At 39.5% G+C, this 19,631-nt stretch overlaps 1 protein-coding gene across 2 annotated transcripts in view; it reads right to left on the minus strand.

Annotated features, from left to right (window-relative positions):
- Positions 1 to 1,913: 1,913 nt before the first annotated feature.
- The window catches only part of PTBP3 (polypyrimidine tract binding protein 3), a 122,216-nt gene continuing 104,498 nt past the window's right edge, over positions 1,914 to 19,631 (minus strand). The window contains exons 8-14 of one of the 2 annotated variants that reach the window (XM_032763591.2): positions 13,497 to 13,574; positions 10,539 to 10,678; positions 7,152 to 7,185; positions 6,291 to 6,383; positions 5,147 to 5,363; positions 3,827 to 3,904; positions 1,914 to 2,988 (exon numbers count right to left, since the gene is read on the minus strand). In XM_032763591.2, the coding sequence (XP_032619482.1) occupies positions 2,856 to 2,988; positions 3,827 to 3,904; positions 5,147 to 5,363; positions 6,291 to 6,383; positions 7,152 to 7,185; positions 10,539 to 10,678; positions 13,497 to 13,574 (773 nt within the window). In that variant the 3' untranslated portion in view covers positions 1,914 to 2,855. The remainder of the gene's footprint in view (positions 2,989 to 3,826; positions 3,905 to 5,146; positions 5,364 to 6,290; positions 6,384 to 7,151; positions 7,186 to 10,538; positions 10,679 to 13,496; positions 13,575 to 19,631) is intronic. The other variant, XM_075067380.1, reaches the window with a different exon arrangement.

A 19,631-nucleotide genomic window follows, 5' to 3' on the forward strand; every position in this document is an offset into this window, starting at 1 on the left:
TTCTTCCATTTTTAATACCACACCAAAAATCCCTCATCTTTTCAGATTAGTTCAAGCATTCCCACCTTCTGTTATAGGGTCAATAAATTAAAACGCATGTCATGTGCATATTTGTATACACACACAGCATATTATACACACAGTATATTCACTCACGCCACTCAATATTATACATGCCAATACTAGTACTCAAACTTAAAAGGTTGCTTTTCCTGGCTTCAATTACATTCATCTCCAGTAAAATTCCTTTCCCTGGTAGCAGCAATTCTTAAAAAAACAAACAAACAAAAAAACCCACCAGTGTTGGCCAAGTTACATGGGCAATGTTTTAATAAATTATGCAGATATCAACAAGTGCAGTAAGGAGGCATATTCATTATGGCCCCAATTCAGCAAGGTACACATGCCTGAAAGGCCTATGAATAGTCCCACTGACATCAGTGAAACTGACTTGTGATGCAAGATATGTTAAATATCTTGCTGAAGAAGGGCCTACCTGAAAATGAAGGGTGCTAGGTTCTACTAGAAAAATCAACCTAATGCAGTGTTTTATTTTAAGATAATGTTGTGGAACCAAGGAATCCCACACATTTTTGTGAATTATGAAGAAACCGGCTTGAAGTTTTCCCACATGGGATCAGCTACTTGAAGGTGGCAAGAGGGATGATCATAAACGCCAAAAATTACCCCTCATACTTCTCCCTCATCTCTTTACATCTTTCAGTAAATAAATATATTTGAAGACACTTACTCATTGTGTGCACACCTCCTACGCAATATACACATTTATCTCGATAGACATACCTGCTGTCAAACAATGTTTATATTACAATAAAATGCATAGAGTTTTGCCAACTTCATCATTCTGATCAGCCTACTGTACTACATAAAAAGCAATATCACGAAGGAAGCCAAGTCAATAACCTGCTCCTAATCTCATCATTCTACAGAAATTTTTGAAACAATGTATCTAACTTCTGTGTCAGGATGGTTACTCAGTTTTTGCTACAGAGACCATCAGACACCTATAAGTGTGGATCTATAAATTTGCAGAATTGTCCCTGACTGACAATCTTCAACTGGGATTAGGGAAAGAAAACACAGATTTAACGAAAAACCAAGATGAATGAGTGCCACAGACCATTACAGCAGAAAAACTTTACATCTTTTCTACTTTCATAGCAGTTACAAAAGCAGAAATAAACAACCATTTATGTTTGAGAGGAACAGTTCTTTAAAAACTCAATCAAATTTCTGCGGACATAACTTCTAAAAAGGATATTTCTTTTTATAAAAAAATTAACATTGTTTAATACAATCATAGAAATAACTTTAAAATTTATACCTACATTCAACAAAAATAGTAAGAATTGCATCTCAACTTGCTCTCCAAACAGAAGTGGACATTCAGTACTGAAATTATGATATTTATAAAGGAAAGCAAGTCAACCTTTTAGTACTGTAAACTCAGTACTGAGGGGAAAAATGGAATCCTGAGACAAAATATTATGAAACAGATAAGATCTAGAAACTGGAATTAATTTTTTACAGTCAAATATTGGTGTCAGCCAACTGTAACCAGGTAAATTTGAAGAGGCCTACAGGATGTGCACTGAGTTATCCTTCTTCCCACCTCCCCATCTCTACACCAAAGCACCAAAAATTTGAATTCAGACTATTACTTATTGAAAAAACATTTTTAAAATCACAATGAAAACACTTAAAAACTAATCAATCAAGAAAAAAATCTCTCACCAAGCCCACAATACAGTTTTCAAGATACTTTAGATAAAACTCTAACCTATTGTATCATAAGCACATAATAAGGCACGTAATAAGAAATTAAGTAAATACACAGTAATTCTGATTTAAGTATTAGAGATTATAGTGGTACAAAAAACCCTTGAGGTTAATTTTTTTTTTCTAAAGATGACCTTACCAAAAATAACTTTTTAAAAATTTGTCAAACCATATGATAGACCTGAATATTTTCCTTAAGACTGTAAACTTTTTTTCTGAAAAGAAATGTTAAAAACTGTGTGAAATCAGGACTGTTTTCTCCTTTCAATTGCTCCAAAGTTATATTACACAACATCATTTCATGGTAAAAAACTCAAAAATCTGAAGCTTTCATTCCATAATTCTATTCCTAGCTACAAGTGTCAATGATACCACATTTCAAAAGATCTCACTTATTTTGATTTTACTTTACTCCAGGGAGAGACAAGGCACTGCCTTTCCTCCAATAATTTCACTTCCACAAACAACAGCAGATTTTTTAAAAATGCATAAGCTATTCAGAAAGACCATCCAAAATATGGATATACCAGTCAATAAAATAAATATTGTTCAATAGATATTCATTGTATAAGCTTGCTTTTCACTGAGAAACTCAAGCACTCTTTCACATTTAAATTAGTGTTCAGTCCGTACAGAGGAGTAGATTTAGTATTTCATCTGAAGCATTCTTTCAATGGTATATTTTAAAGAGGCTTGGAAATGTTGTGTAAGGCTAATTTGGAACGAAAACTAAAAGGGTGTTCCTGAAATATAATTCAAAGGAGGGAATTTGACTATAAATATTGTTGCTAAAGATTAATTCCATAGAAGAAACTGTTTCTGGAGGAATATTAAACCTATGACCACATTACTGGCAGAAAACAAATGAAAAGATCATCCCTTGATTCTTTACTGTGTACACGAATACACATGAACACCAAACTCAGCATGAGTTTTTCTTTTCTTTCTTTTTTTTTGTTTTTAAGAGGCAAGAGTTGGTCTTAGCTGTTTCAGTCTCTGTCTGAAGGTTTTACTGAAACTGTGGTGCAGTCTTAATAGGAAAGTTCACAGAAAAGTCAGATTGTAGATTTGGAGAAAGAAACTCTGAGGTGATGGTTTTCCCCAAGGTCATGATTATGAAGCTCAATGAGAGCCTGGATTGCTTCTTCCACAGTGCCCAACTGGATGAGAGCCATTTTCCGATCTTTCCTGAAGTTCAACAGAAGAACAAAATTAATTCTAACCAATTCCCGATTACACCAACTCCTCCCAAAAAACTCTGATAGAGTTTTTCAGCCACTCTATTATCCACTGAGACTTCTGTATAATAAAAGAATCAGAACAAGAGATGTACCTACTAAAACAAAAATAGAAGCAGACAGAACTATATAAAACTTCAAGCAGATGGCCTGCTGTGGTCCCACTTCGTTCCAGGATCCTGTTGCATATCAAAAGCTATAAAGGATAAATATATATGGCTGGAAGGCCTCTAAGGAGAGTTTAAGTGTTGGCCATTTGAAAGGAGTCATTCTTGCCTATGAATCGGTATTCAATCGATGCCCCAAAATAATGCTACAAGACACTGAACTGTTGCAACTGATACCTTTCAGATGAGATTTTAGACCCCACAGTTCTTTAAAATGAACAAGGGAGTTATTCCTAGTGCTCTGTCTAAATTTCAATTTGGGCATCTACATCCTGTCATAAAAGAGTCCTGTGTAATACTAATTGGATACTATATTATACTTCATTTTCTGTCAGTACTGTACAGTATTAGGATCCATGGTTTAACAAAGCCCTGGCTGGCATGTTTACCAGGGGTTGGTCCTGCTTTGAGCAGGGGGTTGAACATTCTTGAGGTCTCTTCCAACCCTAATCTTCTATGATTTAACAGTTTGCTAAAACTCCCTGCAAAGGTAGTTATCTCTTTGTCCATAAAATTTCTTCACATACACAGTTTCTATACATAAAAACAGTTCACTATCCTTCAGGATTAAAGTTTCTATAACAAAATTATTAAATGCTCTGATCTGCTCTGAGAACTTACTGGAAGAATTTGAAGGCTTTCACAGTACATCCAGTATCTGCAAAAAGGTTTTTCAGGTCATCAACAGTAACTGAAGGTCTAAAACAAAAAAAGGTCCAGTTAATTATAATCCTGTTATAGATTTTGTACTCTCTGTTCTTTTGAACTTCCATTTCAGGCTTCCTATGTAAAGTTTGATAGTCCAAGGTCCAAATTTTGCTTTGATCAGTTTAAGTCAGTACAAAGTCTGGCTCCATGTGTCAAGACTTTTATATTGTGACTTAACATTTCAGTGTTCTATAGATTGCCAAGACAACACACAGGCTTTCCGCCTGCATTGTTCACAAATGCAACTGCATGGAATTAATTCAGAACTCTGATTTCTAATCTGAGAAAAATCTATTTTAGAATGATAAATTAAGCTGATTTGGACATTTTTACTTTTCAAAGTATGTTTTATTTAAAATGCAGTCCTTTGAATATAGCTTTGATAAGGCTTCCCTCCACCCACCTCCCTTTTTGAAACAATGTTCCTTTAAGGTAATGTTACGTACAACCACAGTTGCAGTGTAAAGCAAGCTTATCTGAGAACTGATGGTATTAACTAGCTCAGTTTTGCTTTTTCTTGCTCACTTTCTGGTTCTCATGTTCTAGCACAATGCTGCAACATTAGAGGTTACTAATTCTGCAGAAAGATAACAAGCTAGTTTGGATTCCATCTCCTAATGTTCCATCTAAATTCTGTCAGATTCCCTTCAAAATGGTAGAGAGAAAAAAGAAAAAAACAGTGGCTTAAAACAATCATATGTGTATTCACCATTCCTACATGCAGTCATTACACAGAAATAATGTTCATTGTATAATATGAGATCGTATGTTATTTAGCTAAGTCTAGTAACAGGTTTTCAAGAACTTTGCCTTCAGCACAGATCTATAATGTTAGATATGGTCTGCAAAAAATATCTGTGCAGCAGACTAAGACAAAAACAGGTTGTATCCACATAGTTATTGCTGAGTGCACTATAAGGACTCGATCTTAAAACAGAATTTGTCCCTTTCAGGAGTAACAGAAGTAACTGTCACAGGACACTGTCACTGTTAAAGCTATATTTGGAAATGAAAGCACTGAAAATGCTTTGGTTAAAAAGCAACACAGACATTGCAACCCATTCTTATGGTTTCTGAAGATGGAGAACAGAATCACTAAATCTTACCAAACAGAAAAAGCCAAAGGAAAATATTCAGACCTGTGTCAAACTACAGATGTTTAAAAAAAAAAATCTCATTTTTTAAACAGACAAGTTCCTTTTCGAACTGAGTTGTGCATGTTTGGATACTTACGGAATGTTGGAGAGATGCAGAGTAGCAGATGGAGGGAAGATATTTAGGAAGTTTTTAGATCCAGGCTTCTTAAAGCGATGTAAAGGGCTATTGCTATAGTCCTTAGTCAGACCTTGGTCCTCTTGTCCCTCACGAGGAAGCTGAACAGTTTGATGCTTTGAAAGAGTTGCACGGAGCACCTTTCCATAAAGTCTCTGCCCATTTAAGTGGCTCATGGCTAGAACATAAATGATGACAGTAATATCTGAACAGGAAAACAGACTACGAAAAAATTCCCACACCATTTGAATGACTAAAATTTCAAGTTCATCCAACAGTGCCATTTATAGATGGACATCAGCTTCTCAAGTATAATAGCAACCACTAACATTAAATAAAGCAAAAAATTCTAAAGATAACCCTAATGGATGTAACACAACCTCAAATCTTAATTTAATGATAATAAAAAGATTATTCTAATAAAAATAAAACTGAAAAATTGTGATTGAACATTTGAATATTTAAAATAAAGAAAAAAACACTATCAAAACCTTAACTTAGTTTGGCACAGTATTCCTAGTATCACACCAAAGTAACTTTTCCTTTGAGTATTACAGAAGAGACTCACTTCTTACTTTAGAACAAAAAGCTTAGTAACACGTTGATTTAGGTATTCTGATATTCCTGTGCCAGTCATTGAGACAGTGCATGCTCTAAAATTACTAATGTCTACAACTCACTATTGTCAACAGAAATTCAAATATACTCATCCCATTATTAAGCTATATTGTAGAAAACTCTGCATTCTTATTGCTTTGGCAAAATCCTGAGCAAACAAATGAGTTAAACTCATTTTTGCACTGATGGGAGGCTAGGTTTTGCTAGTGGGTTTTACTACTGTTTTGGTTTGTTTGGGTTTTTTTTTTAAGTTATGTCTGAAGTGTCTGAAGTAATGGAACATTTTATTGAAAAAAGTTACGATCTGTAGCCATTTAGTATGTTTAAGGCAGTAATTGAACAGTCATTCTGAATAGTGAATTGTGGAGTGGCAGACACCTAGAGCTCTTCTGAACTCCAAATTAGCTGTTAATATTGTTAACTGCTGTAATGGAAACTGCAGATATCAGTACAACAAACATGCCAATGAAAATCTGGTTATTAGTACCTAGTTGAGCCTGGGTTGCATCTGCCATCTGAACCAAAGCATTTTCTTTTTTGTTAAACATGATCTTTACTCTATGTACATCACCATAGACACCTGTGGAAATCCAAAAAAGGTACTTTCAATGTATTAACTTGTCTGGAACATCCAATTATCTACAATGCAAAACACAAGTGTCAAGTTTATATCACTGAAGTTCATCAGCAAAAATGGAGAATAATCAATATATCTATTTAAAACAGTTGGGCAAGGATCTTTGTATGAAGAGCTTTCAAGGTTATGTCTGTCTGCATTTTTCTGGAGAAGTGAGGAATTGTGAATAAATGTGGCATCTCTTTCAGTGCTAATTTAACATCAACAGACCCCGGATCATCCGCGAGCAAGATCGAACCCAGGACCTCTAGAACTAAATGCATGATCCTCCACTGAATGAGTTTAAAAAAAAAAACAAAAAACACATGACCCTTAGCTAAAGCTGTAGACGGCTCATTAATCCCTAAGTGGTTTTGGTGCCACTACAGGGACACAAAATCACACCCAGGGTTACACTAACATCATAGACTGTTATTTTAAACTGCTAAATTTGACAACAATAAAAAAGACAGGATCATTCAAGATACCAACAAAACATGAACAAAGAATCTATGTACGTACGAAGCCCTCACTTTATTCCCTCTGACGTTGTCTCCCCACCCAACTCTGGTGACACAAAGGAAGGGGAGGCAAACATGAAAGGGAGCACATACTCAGAACCTACTAAGGCATCATATCAGTTCATCAGATGAACAACAATGCTGATCCTGTGATTTCTCACATTACATTTCAAATAATGTTCTGTAGTAGTAGAGGCAATAAAAACCTTACCAAATAGGATAAAGAGCCCATGAGGTGTGATAGCCTGTATAAATGACAAGACAAGACAAATTTTAACATTATTCGAATACATAAAAGGAATCCATGCCGTAAGTAATTATAGCCAACTATTTTGGTTACCAAGTACTACTGCAACCTGGCAAAAACCATCATGCTTGGGGTTTTGTGTTTTTTTTTTTGTTTTTGTTTTTTTAAAGACTAATTCTTTTCATATTTTCCCCAATAATTTCATCCGCTTACCCCAATGGATGCAGCATAATGCATTTTAACATGTAAAATGTTTTCAATAGACAATTATAAAATTTGCAATAGTTCACAACCCTATATGCTCCATTCGTCATCTTCTACAATAGTAAGAACTTGCCTACTACAGAGCAGCGGGTCTCAAACTGTAGGTTATGTCCCCAAAATCGGTTGCGACCCCATTTTAATGGGGTTGCCAGGGCTGGTGTCAGACTGGCTAGGGCCCAGGGCGAAAGCCCAAGCCCCACTGCTTGAGGCCAAAGCCCTGTGTGGCAGGACTCAGGCTTTGGGTTCAGATTACAGGTCCCCTCCCCAGGTGGAAGCCTTTGGGGTTCAGCTTTGGCCCCTTGGCTTGGGGCATCGGGGCTTGGATGGGCTCAGGCTTCAGTCCCCCATTCCTGGGGTGGTCTTGTAATTTTTGTTGTCAGAAGGGGGTCAGGTGCAGTGAAGTTTGAGAACCCCTGCTATAGAGTAGTCAATTACTTTAAACTCAGTGTAAGTAGCTGCTAACTGAAAATAATCTGCATGAACCAATTCTTGTTTTCAAACAAGTTCTCATTCACTAAAGCACTCAAGCTTATGCTTTAATGTAAAGCACATGCTTCAGTGTTTTATGAACAAGGGTGGTTTGTTGAATCAGAATCTAGAGGAATATAAAAACGAGGAGTCCGGTGGCACCTTAAAGACTAAGATTTATTTGGGTATAAGCTTTCGTGGGTAAAAACCCCACTTTGAAAGAACCTATGAACAGTAATAACAGACCACCATAGGGAATGAAGCCCTTTTCCTTAAAAATATCTTGAAGCAAACTCCAAGTTCAGCTACACTGGCTTGCCATTTGTGAGTAAAAAATAAATACGTATATAGTGTGAGAGGGCAAGGTGAGCATCCTAAATTCAGGCATCATGCAGGAGATGCTTCTGTTGCTGGAACTCCTGCTGCAGGCTCAACAGCATAGCTAGGAGCTACATGCAGGAAGGGGATGAAGTTGAATCGTATGCATGCAGCTATGATAAGAATTTGTCCCAAATATAGTAACTATTGAAGCACAAATGGTACTCTTATCACAAAGTCACCAACAGGGGTACTCTCCAACTAGCACATGTCCAGCGTTCTGAATTTTAAATGATCTTTTCAAAAGGGTTGGCATTATCTGGTTAGCTTACCCTGTAGCATACATTCAAAGTTCTTGGCATTGCCTTTTTAGAATTGCAATGAGTGGTGAACAAAACAGCAGTGCTACAAATAGCTTTGATCTAGGTTTCACATGTGCATATGGTTTAGCAGTATATGCTCACTTAGGAATAAGAAAGTCATCATCTTTGGTTGTCAGCAGCAAGAGGCACTCCCAGGCTTCTACTACAGTAATCAGGGTACAACCCAACATTTGTTTTAAAAAGTTAGGTCTTAGGTTATCTTTCTATCTCCTTTCTTCCCTGTTCCCACTCAGTGGGGTTGCGTACAATGGATGTACTAACTTCTGTGGTTTCCAATGCAAGGAGGATTAGTGTAGGACTAACCATGCAGAAAGTTTAAATGTGTGAGGAAAAAAAGCTCATTTTCAAAACCTTGCCCCTTCCCTACTCAAAGAGCTCTGCAAGCTCCTCTGTGGAAATCCTGGTAGGAGGAATTTTGTTTGGCCTTGTTGAACAGACTGATTTTTTCCAAGAATAAGATTATCCACTTTGAAGCGAGTATTTGTAGCCAGCCAGGCCGTGGCCAGCCCACAAGGCTTGTGTATAAATTGTTCTGGATACACTGCAGCACAAAATAAAAAAAAAGTCTCAGTTGAATTTTTAAATACTGCAACATTGTTCACAATCTGTGTTTCCCAATGCTTTGCACAAAGACCAAGTAACTACCTGGAGATTATGAAGAGAATATTACAGTACTGGTTTTTTTTTTGCTTTGTCACATTCGTAGCATATGCCATTTCAGGTACTTAAAAGGCATGTGTACAATCAGAATTTTGCAAATAAAGATTTTTAAATATTGGTAACATGAAGAAGACTGCTTCTATTTCACTGACATCCATCAGAGAATTCTGGAGATATGATGAGTTAAGGAGAACCTGAAAGAACTGTATGAAATAGCAAGCAGCTATTTTACATTTCTATGATACATTTGTCTGTTCACAGACTAACTGTACAGTATACCAAAACAGACTCAATGAAGAAACTTGTACATAAGAGCTGACTCATCTTTTTAATAACATATTTTACACTTTTTATATTTATGTTAAGTTTCCAAAGAATGGGGATAAGTTAGTGAGAAACTCTACCTATGCCACCATCAGTTAAAACAAATACTGAAATCCTACAGCTATATAATATTTTGGTCTGATAATTTTACTGCAAATTTATAAAACAATAATCACAAGGTAGGTATATTTAAAAATACACAACAAATCTACATGTTCACATTTATCAATTGGTTTCAAAAAAGCGGTTTCTGGAAATGTCAGTATGTCAAAGGACACTCACAGGCCTGTATGTTACTTTTGGATTCTAAACCACCTGTGATTTTTTTTCCCCAGGAAAAATGGGAAAGCTTGAAAGGAACCCACAAGAGTTTAGAAGGGCACTCGTGCTCACTCTTCTATCTCACCCTTAACTACCTGCTCTCCCCCATCTCTTCTTTGTGGAGAATACTCTGCCTGCTGTAAGGGTGAGAGTGGCACAAGGAGGATCCTCATTCCCTAAAGAGACCACATCTGTTTTACAATTATTCAACAGTTGCCTGCCTTTGTTTTGTGTTTCAGTGTATTTGATTGTGTAAGATGTGCATTCTCTTCACTTTAGAGGTCTACTGACTGCGAGAGCTGCAGACTCTCAATAGATGCTTCTTCCAATTAGTATGTCCATTGTTATATTTGTTTCTAATGAGGCTGTTCATATTCTTCTGAGATTCTATGAAGCTAGTGTATGGTTTTAATCTTTGCCAATACTGCAAATTACTTAAAGCAAGTGATGTGGCTGCAGTGCCATTTCTGACATGAACAAAATAAAAAGATATGTTATCCTCCTTTGTCTAATTTCCAATTCAGATTTTAGGACAAATATTTTAACATATATTCTATGCCAATATCAAACTACCAACTACTTGCATTATTTGATTCCACCCATTAAAACTTACATCAGGATTGAGGTTGCTGACAAGCAAAACAGAATTTCCTGGAACACCAGCAACTCCAGGAATACCCATCCGTCCAGTCACTGCAGAAGTGGTGATTGCGAGAGGACCAAGTGCTCCAGGAAGAGATGGGACCGAAAGACCTGAAAAACGATACTCAACTTTTAGGCCAAAGGAAGTGGAAAAACTATTTCAGAAGATTAAAAAAACTGCTCAAATTATGTAACATTGATTTATTTAAAATCAAATTCAACACCCAATAATAAAAGGCTCCATAGGCATATTTTAATCCACCCACATTTTCTTGGCTCAGTCCCTTCTGTCATACAACTATACCTAGCCAAAAAAACACACATCTGGGTTGGGGGCTAGGGGGACATGCATGGGCAGATAAGCTATTCTGGGAGTTGAATGAGTGCTACTGAAGCTTGCTTTTTAACTGTAGGCTTTTGGGTGTTGCACTTCTCATGATGATTGCTCCAAAATACGAACCCACTACTTCAAAATAAAGTGACAGTGACATTGCAAGGAGATGTTGAGTAATTAGTAGTAAGCATGTATATCAAAAAGTTAAGCAAAAAAGCCATAGTAATCTATCATTTTTACAATTAGATTTCTAATTTTGTCACTTTCAAATAGCCCTTTTCACTATGTGTAATTTCTTAGTAGAATTAGAAGCTAGAGCACAAATGACAGAGTGTAGATCATGACTAAGATTAAGATTTTGTCATGGACATTTTTAGTAAAAGTCATGGATAGGTCAAGGACAATAAAGAAAAATTCACGGAAGCCTGTGACCTGTCCCTGACTTTTACTAAAAATATCCCACAAAATGGGGAGCCCAGTGGCAGTGTTCCCACACCGCTTGCAGAGGCTGGGCAGCTGTGGGGGCTTCTCCCAGCTCTGGGGGCCTGTACCTATTGGGTTCCGGGAAGTGGGCAGGCGGAAGCCTGCCCCCTACTAAAAGATTCCACCCCCCTAGCCTAAGGGGAGAATCTACAGGACCTCAAAACCCAACTGAGTTTGGGGAACAACTAATAAAAGAACAGGGACAGGCGTGCGGTCAGAGGGTCAAAAGAAGGGAGCCTGATGGGGACATGGAGCAGAGAACCCTGGACAGCACCTACTGCTCCTCGAAGGCGTCAAGGGAGCAAGTGGAAGCCGCCCAGAGGAACTCTGCCCAGATATGTGAACGGACAGAGGATCGGAAACAACTCCACAGTCACAAGAGAGTCTCCACTGGCCAACCTCCTCTCCCTAGTTGTGTAGATGGCCATTTTAGCCAGAGCTAGGAGGAGGCTGACCAGGAGGTCCCATGACTTTGTGGGGCCACGGATAGGGAGTGCATAGGGAGGTGGTGAGGGGAAAAGTGCAGCCAGAAACGCAACAGTATATTTGTGAGGAGCCAGTAGAGGGGTTGCAACCTGGCACACTCTAAGTAAACGTGCGCTAGGGTCTCCCTCACACCGCAAAAGGGGCAGGTATCTGGGACAGGGGTAAACTGCGCCAAATACACGCCCGTGCTCACGGCCCCATGAAGGAGCCGCCAGCTGATACCCCCAGCAGGCCTTGGGACCAGGGTAGAGTATAGGCTGGCCCACCGGGGCTCCTCACCCTCCGGAGGTGGCAGGACGTCCCACCACTTTGTGTTGGGACGAGACACGAGGGTGAGGAAGTGAAGGGTGTGGAGCACAAGCGTGTATAGATGTTTCCTTGGCGCGGTTTGGAAGCGAACAGGCTGCAGATCGGCTTATGGAGAAGGGGCTCTGGGGGCCTGTAGCGGGATGGTCACCCGCTCCTGCTTAAAAGGCTTAAAACAGCCTGGGGAGAGGGCTGTGGCAGGGAAGGAAAAGCTAGGCTGATTGATGAAAACAGCCTCAGCTGGGGCCATGCCCCATTCGGCCGAGGTTGGCTTAATGAGGGCCCAGTTGGCCCTTATAAGGCGGCTGGGGCCAGTGAGCCAGCGTCTGGAACAGTCTCCCTCTAGCTGAAGAGGGAGACGGACCTAGCTGTCTGAGTCCAAAAGGGTACTGGAGCGAAGCAGGGCAGGGGAAAGGCCAGAGGAGCAGGGGAGCTCCAGGCTGGCAACTCCGCAGGATGCAGGGCCCGGTCCTAGGTCCACAGAGGTACTGGGTGGCAGAGGAAGGCAGCAAGTCTGAACCCCCTCGCCTATGAGGAGTGGCTTTTACACTGCAGTCCTTCCCATGGAGCAGCGGCTTGGTGATGACTGGTAGTAGCCGAGACTGAGGCAAGGTGGGGATTAGAGGATTGGGGGCGGGGGGGAAAGCAGGGAGACCCTGAGACTGTGGGGGTATTACCAAGGAGCAGCAGCCCAGCCTGAAAGGGCACTGGGGTCCAGGAGAGACTCAGGCCCAGCAGCAAGCAGGACACCAGCCTGAAGAGGGTGCTCCAGAAGCTGGAAGAGCTAAATCCCGGAGACAACCAGCAGGAGGCGCCGCAGGGGTGAGTCCCGCCAGATCTACAGCGCCCCCACCCCACCTGTGAGGGCTCGGAGGTCCAGTAGCCAGGAGCTGGGGGAGAGGGGGCACTGCCCAAGGTGGCTGGGAGCAGCAGCCTTGGGCAGATCTGGGGGCCCCCGGTGCCTGCATCCACTGGAAGATACGACCCTGCCCACCGGGAAATTCTGGGGGGACCCCACAGCTCCCGGCTGACAGGGCTGAATTCACGGTGGTCACTGGAAGTCACAGATTCTGTGACTTCTGCGACCTCCGTGAATAAAAACGTAGCCTTAATCACGACAACCAATAGTACACGTAATTCCTACAGTTTATTTAAATAGTAATACTTTGGGTAGTATGCTATGCAAACAGAAGTAGACTGACTGCTTTTTATGAATACTTATAGATCTTGATATTGCTGTATTATCATTCTGTTTAACTAGCTGGATTTCAACAATTTAAGGCAGTCTTCAAATTTACCAAACAAAAAATAAAGACTTACCTGCAGCTTGATGAAAGCCAATGGCTGGGGCAAATCCAGCAGCCCCGGCATATGGTGAAGAGATTATTCCTGGTGTGCCTAGAATTCAGACACATCTAATTAAAATCTATTCCAACACATTTAGCAAATAGAAAAATTATCAGTATAGAGACACATTTCATATCACTGACATTTCAGAATAACACTCTTCCAAAGGTTTTACTGTATTTTACAGAACTCACGTTCAACAACCGAAGTTGATGTTTGAAAAAAAAATATTTACAAGGTTAAAAGATACAATCAGAATTTACACTGTTTGGTCTCCAATAAAAACCTGAAGATATTATGAACACTACCAAAAGAATAGAGAGAAAATGCTAGCACAATGAAACAAAGTAAATAGTGGATGGACTGTACCGTCCCACACCAAACCCCCATTCAATATGCTTACATTTGGGTTAAATCTCTAGCTGGAGTTTCTTTAGTTACTTTTAAAATTTAGAATTTATTTTAGATCATTTTCTCCGCATCAGCCTTGATGTCTCTTCCTAAATTAGGCTGGGACAAAGGCTACTCTGCTGGCAAGATACAGTGGCAAAAAGCAGACTGGTAGAGCAGTGTCCAGCTCAGTTCTGACACTGTAGCACATCAAAAGTTTCTCCTCATGTTTAATAATTCAACTGGAGGGGAGAAGGAATAAGGGTAAGAGGAGAAGTCTCAGCCACAGCTAACTTGAGAGCTTTTGCAGAGAGTGAGGCTGCGGACAGGGGATTTTGAATCCTATGTGATACCAGGTATCAACAAGATTTGCCAGGAGCTGACGGCTCCTTCCTCTGACTATGTCAAAATGCTATCCTATTCCCCATAAGCACGTGTGACAGATGCTCCCATCAGTGTCCTCATATACTCAGATAAATTGAAGGTCACAGACTACTATGAGGATGTTAATATGTACAGCCTCAGACATCTATTTGAGAAAGGAGAAAGATAAGAAATGTGGTAATTGTTCCCATATTTGTGAAGGGTGTAAACACTCAGGAAGGAAAGGAATGTATATTAACAAAAGGGATGTAACTAGAAATAATCAAATAAAATTAAAAGGTAAGATTTAAGATGAACATGGGAAAATCCCTTACAGCAAAATATTAAACAACAGAATGCTGTCCCCAAGGAAAACAATGAATGCCCAATTGTGAAACATACCAGATTAGAAAACCTCACAAAACAAATGTGAATGCAAATAGATGGACCAGATATTGTATTGGATCTTTTTCATTTCTAATTTCTAAGGGCATGTCTATGTGAATGTTTATAGTTTATGGCAAGCTGGGGTGTAAATCTAACCTGCACTAGTTTGCTGCAGATTAAGTGTTCTCGTGAACCCTGTTAATGTCCTCTTTGAAACAGGACTAGATCAAAGCGCACTGTTTAAATCTATCAAGGTCAATTAGTCTACAGCAGGCTAGTATGGGGTAGAGTCACACCCTACCTTGCCAGGAACAAAATGTTTGCACGGACAGCCCTCAAGACACTGATTAAACACATATGGGAACAATCTGGACACTTTAAAAGCAGACTCTTCCAGGACAGGATCTCAAACACTGCCCTCACATATGACCCCAATATGTGACTTCAAGTGAAGACTAAAGGGAACAAAGAACAAATTAAGAAAATCAAAACAGAGTACAGTCACCTGCTCTGCTATTCAATTGAATTTTACATGTCCCATAGTTTTCAATATGCCACCCATCTTTTACTTACAAAATATAACTGTATTCTAGAAATTTTCAGGGGGAAACATTAATTGAACAAACTGATACAGCCTGAAACAATATACCAGAGGGACATGAACTGCCTCATCGATCTCAATGGCTTAACTCTGAAACCTCAATGTCAGTTTAAATGTTAGTGTTAACTATCTCATGGCTAATGAGTTTAGAAGAAATATCTAGCAAATGTGCTTATTCTAAAATCACAAACTGCCTCCCATGCTTTCCCAAGAGCTCATATCCCCACCTGCAAAGCTTCTCTTTGCAATGATGAAGGCTACATACTGGGAATCAGGAAACATGTGGGGCCCTATCTATAACAAAGATTGCTTGCTTAACTGCTTTCATTTTAATCTAGTTTTAAATTCACCCAATTACCCTGAGCAGCACATAGGTTAGTGTTGTGTATGTACACACACACACACACTCCTCCCTTTCAAAATGAAATGTTAAGCAAACAAAAGAATCTGTTTACACATTCAATTACATTTTAGTCCACCACTTTTGAGAAATGCCTTCTACACATAGGGCCCTTCATTTTCAGTTTTTATTTAATTAAATTTACCCCAGGAATGCATCAGTGTTTATTACTACAATTACAAGAAGAAAAATAGGTGAAAAACGTTGGAAAAATATTAATTTTTCTAGGTAAATATCAGGGTTTATTTTGGTGGACAGAAGGAAAAAGTATTCAGTAGATTAATGCTTTGATGAACAGAATTCAATGTGGTTTGCTGCAGAACTAAAACAGAACTTAAAACACAATGCCACCTCTGAGTTTAAGAAAAGAATAGAGCTCCAATCCCAAATAAAACTTTTCATTTGAACCAACAGCTTACTGTTGTAGACTTGAACTATTAGCCTATAAAATATTTACATTTAATAATGGGGCCACACCATTTGCACTGCATATACTCAACTTCATCCTTTTCTCCTGTTTTTGTTAGTTTTAAACTTGGAAATTCTTCATCGTGTTCTGAAACGTATTCTGATACAGATTTTTTTCTTCTTTCCATTTTAGAGAGTGTCAGATCATTAAATTGCTATCTGTTAACAGCCTGAAATATGTATGTGGTGGGCGTGAGATTCATCAATACGTTCATATGCACATGCACTTCAGAAGTTGCATGCAGGCCTGTTTGTTGTGTACATCTTCTAGACTAATACATAGCCTTACTTCAACAGGTAGCTTTGCATATGCACACAGACTAGTGTATCATCATAATACATATATCTCATGCAACATATTGTATTTTCTTAATAAAACAAGTTATTTTATATATTTGAATTATACAAAAGTAGGGTGAAAACTGGGGGGGAATGAATACTTTTTCTAAAACCCAAGATTTTTTAAAATAAAAATCAGTTTAAACTGAAAAGGAAGGGACTTATCTACACATTATGTAAATAAGTAACATGATCATATGTTCATTTTTTAAATACTCAAGTCCCAAAGACAGAAATGATAAATTGCATTAGACACATTTCCTAAAATAACATGGATATTAGTGGGTATAGTGCAATACTGTAGGCATTACCACATTAACAAGCAGACACGTAAGCTCTGACAAATTATTTTGGCAGCCTACTTCCCTCTTATCTGTAGTCACAAGGTGTCCCTTATACAAACAATGCAAAGCATTAATCACATCACATTTTATGCTTGTAATACATGCACTGGTGCATTATACTGACAAGCTTTGGCAATATGGGTACTAATCATTCATTACTCAAGAAGCAATGACAAAGGGCTTTTATTCTGCCAGATGGGACATGTATGCTGGACACCGATACCAGACAGACACGTAAGAATAGAATACAGCTAAAATAGGAAGATCAGAAATTCTAGCATATGTACAAAATCCTCTGCTATCTAGCTGACTGCAGATTCTAAGCAAACTCTCAGAAAATCTATTATGCCTTATGGGAAAAAAAGCTTTTTCAAATCAAATTTATTCCAAAATGCATCAGAAGTTTTTAACATGAGATCTACAAAAAATGTTTAACATTCAAATGGTTTCAAATATAGCAGTGTTTTTAGTAATTAAACTGCAATATCTAAATCCTAAAATAAGGGCTAAAATTGCTAAATGTACATACTGATAATTATCCACCACTGCTGCTTGCTTTATCTGAATTCTTTATCATTACAGCCTCCACTTGCTATAACAAACACAAAGCCCAGGGTTCCAGCTTCTTCACTATCATGTCATTTTATCCTCAGACACTTGAGCCCTGTCTGTACTACCACTTCCACTCATACTACCACTGTTGAAAAATCTGGACCCCTATTTCTCCAGACAGGAACACCTCACCTCTCTCACTTCATATGCACACGTATCCAATTCTCACATTCTTTTCAAATAAAGGTATCTGTGCCAGATGCTAGAAAACTGATAGTTTTAATCTTTTACTGCCTGCAGTTGTAATGCTTCTTGTGATTGTGGACATCTTTAACCCTTAGGGTTAGATGACAGTGGTAAAGATGCTTGAATTCTATCTATTCCAGCAGTTCCACACTTTTTGGTGCAGCTGCACTGGTGGAGAATTATGGGTTATCTGTTAAAGTAGACAGGCCCTGGTGGAGAAGGTAGGTGGTGTTTGTACCAGTCTCAGCACACAAATGTGTACTGTAAACCCTGCATCATATCCAAGTCTTTTCTTAATCTACTGTAACATAATTATGCTTCCCCCACTCGCTGAAGTTTCAGGCAAATTAGTTAAGCCTGAGTCAACACAATTTACCAGGTTTGTAACAGGCACAATCTTAAGCATTGAGAGACCCCAATGATTCCATGATACAATAATTTTGTTTTTAAAACAGAAATAGTTCTTATTTTATTACAGAGAAATATTCAACAGCTTCATTTTTACTTACTTTAAAGACAGTGAGACTGCCAAACAAGTACCGCTAACTTCATTATGTGCATAGTTCCTAACAAAACCCCTACAACCAAACAGCAAAGAGCGTCATCTCTCAGGACTACATCAGAAAGTTATACGGTGCTAGAGGAAAATAAGATTTTCTTACCCGTTTGTAGCACTTCGACCAGTTGAACTGCATTACAGAAATATGTTTTATTGTTGTACATAACAAGGGAAGCATTTGGCCCTTAATGAAGACCCATCCAACAGCCAAGAGCTAAAAATTTCACTTGTCAGCGGTAGCTGCTGGTTGCCAAGAGAGCTGGAAACAGTTGTCAAAATAGCACAGATGGCTACACCGTCTTCAGCTAGTCAAATGCCTTTTTCATAATTTCCATTACCATTAAGGTTGTTTAAATAAAATTGCCAAAGCCACAATACCAACACCACAGCCAATATATTGGAACTTTGGGTCTCTTCTGCTGCAACAACTGCAGTGCATTAACTGTTAAGCAGCCCCGTGGAATACAAGTGTATATGGCAGGGGTTGGCAACCTAAGGCACGCGAGCCAATTTTTAACAGCACGCTCGGGCCTGCCGGGACCCCAGTGTGCCATTAAAAATCCTGCCGACACAGCAAGCTGCAGGGTCCGTGCTCCCGGGCTGGAGTGCCAGGTCTAGCGCAGCAAGCCACCGGCCTCTCCCCCGCCTTCCCCTGGAGCCTGTTGCCATGCACAGTGCTCTGGGGGTTGGGGCTGCGCGCTCCCACGGGCCAGTGTTTGGCTCCCTGGGGAGGAAAAAACGCTCCCTGCTCTCCAGAGCCCCGCCGCCACGCGCAGCCCCGCCCTGCCCCTCAGAGCGCTGCACGCGCGGCGGCAGAACTCCAAATCAGCAGGGAGCCTCATGGTAAGGGGTCCGGGTCCGAGGGGGAGGCAGTCAGGGGACAGGGAGCAGAGTAGGCTGGATGGGGGGGTGGGATCCCAGGGGAGGGTTGGATGGGGCATGGGAGTCCCGTCCCATCCCATGGGAATCTGCCTGACCTTTCCTAGCTAGGGGTCCCGGCCGCAGACCCGACTCAGCCCACTGCTGGCCTAGATGAACAGAACCCCAGACCAGCAGCGGGCTGAGCGGGTCGGCGGCGTAAGATCAACATTTTAATTTAATTTTAAATGAAGCATCTTAAACATTTTGAAAACCTTGTTTATTTTACAACACAACACTAGTTTGTTATATAATATATAGACTTGTAGAGAGACACTTTCTAAAACACATTAAAATTTATTACCGGCACATAAAACCTTAAATTAGAGTGAATAAATGAAGACTCAGTACACCACTTCTGAAAGGTTGCGGACTCCTGGTATATGGCTACATCATGTCTCAAATATGGTCAATGCATCTCCCTTTAAATCCTTAGTATCCCTCAATTAATAGCTTTACCCAAAATAAATTGTTAGAACTACTTAATACAGCTCCAGTTTTTAAATTTTACAAAAGCAGATCAATGAGCATAGCAGCTCAT

This window comes from Chelonoidis abingdonii, chromosome 6 (assembly GCF_003597395.2).
Source record: "Chelonoidis abingdonii isolate Lonesome George chromosome 6, CheloAbing_2.0, whole genome shotgun sequence".
Classification (NCBI taxonomy): Eukaryota; Metazoa; Chordata; order Testudines; family Testudinidae; genus Chelonoidis; species Chelonoidis abingdonii.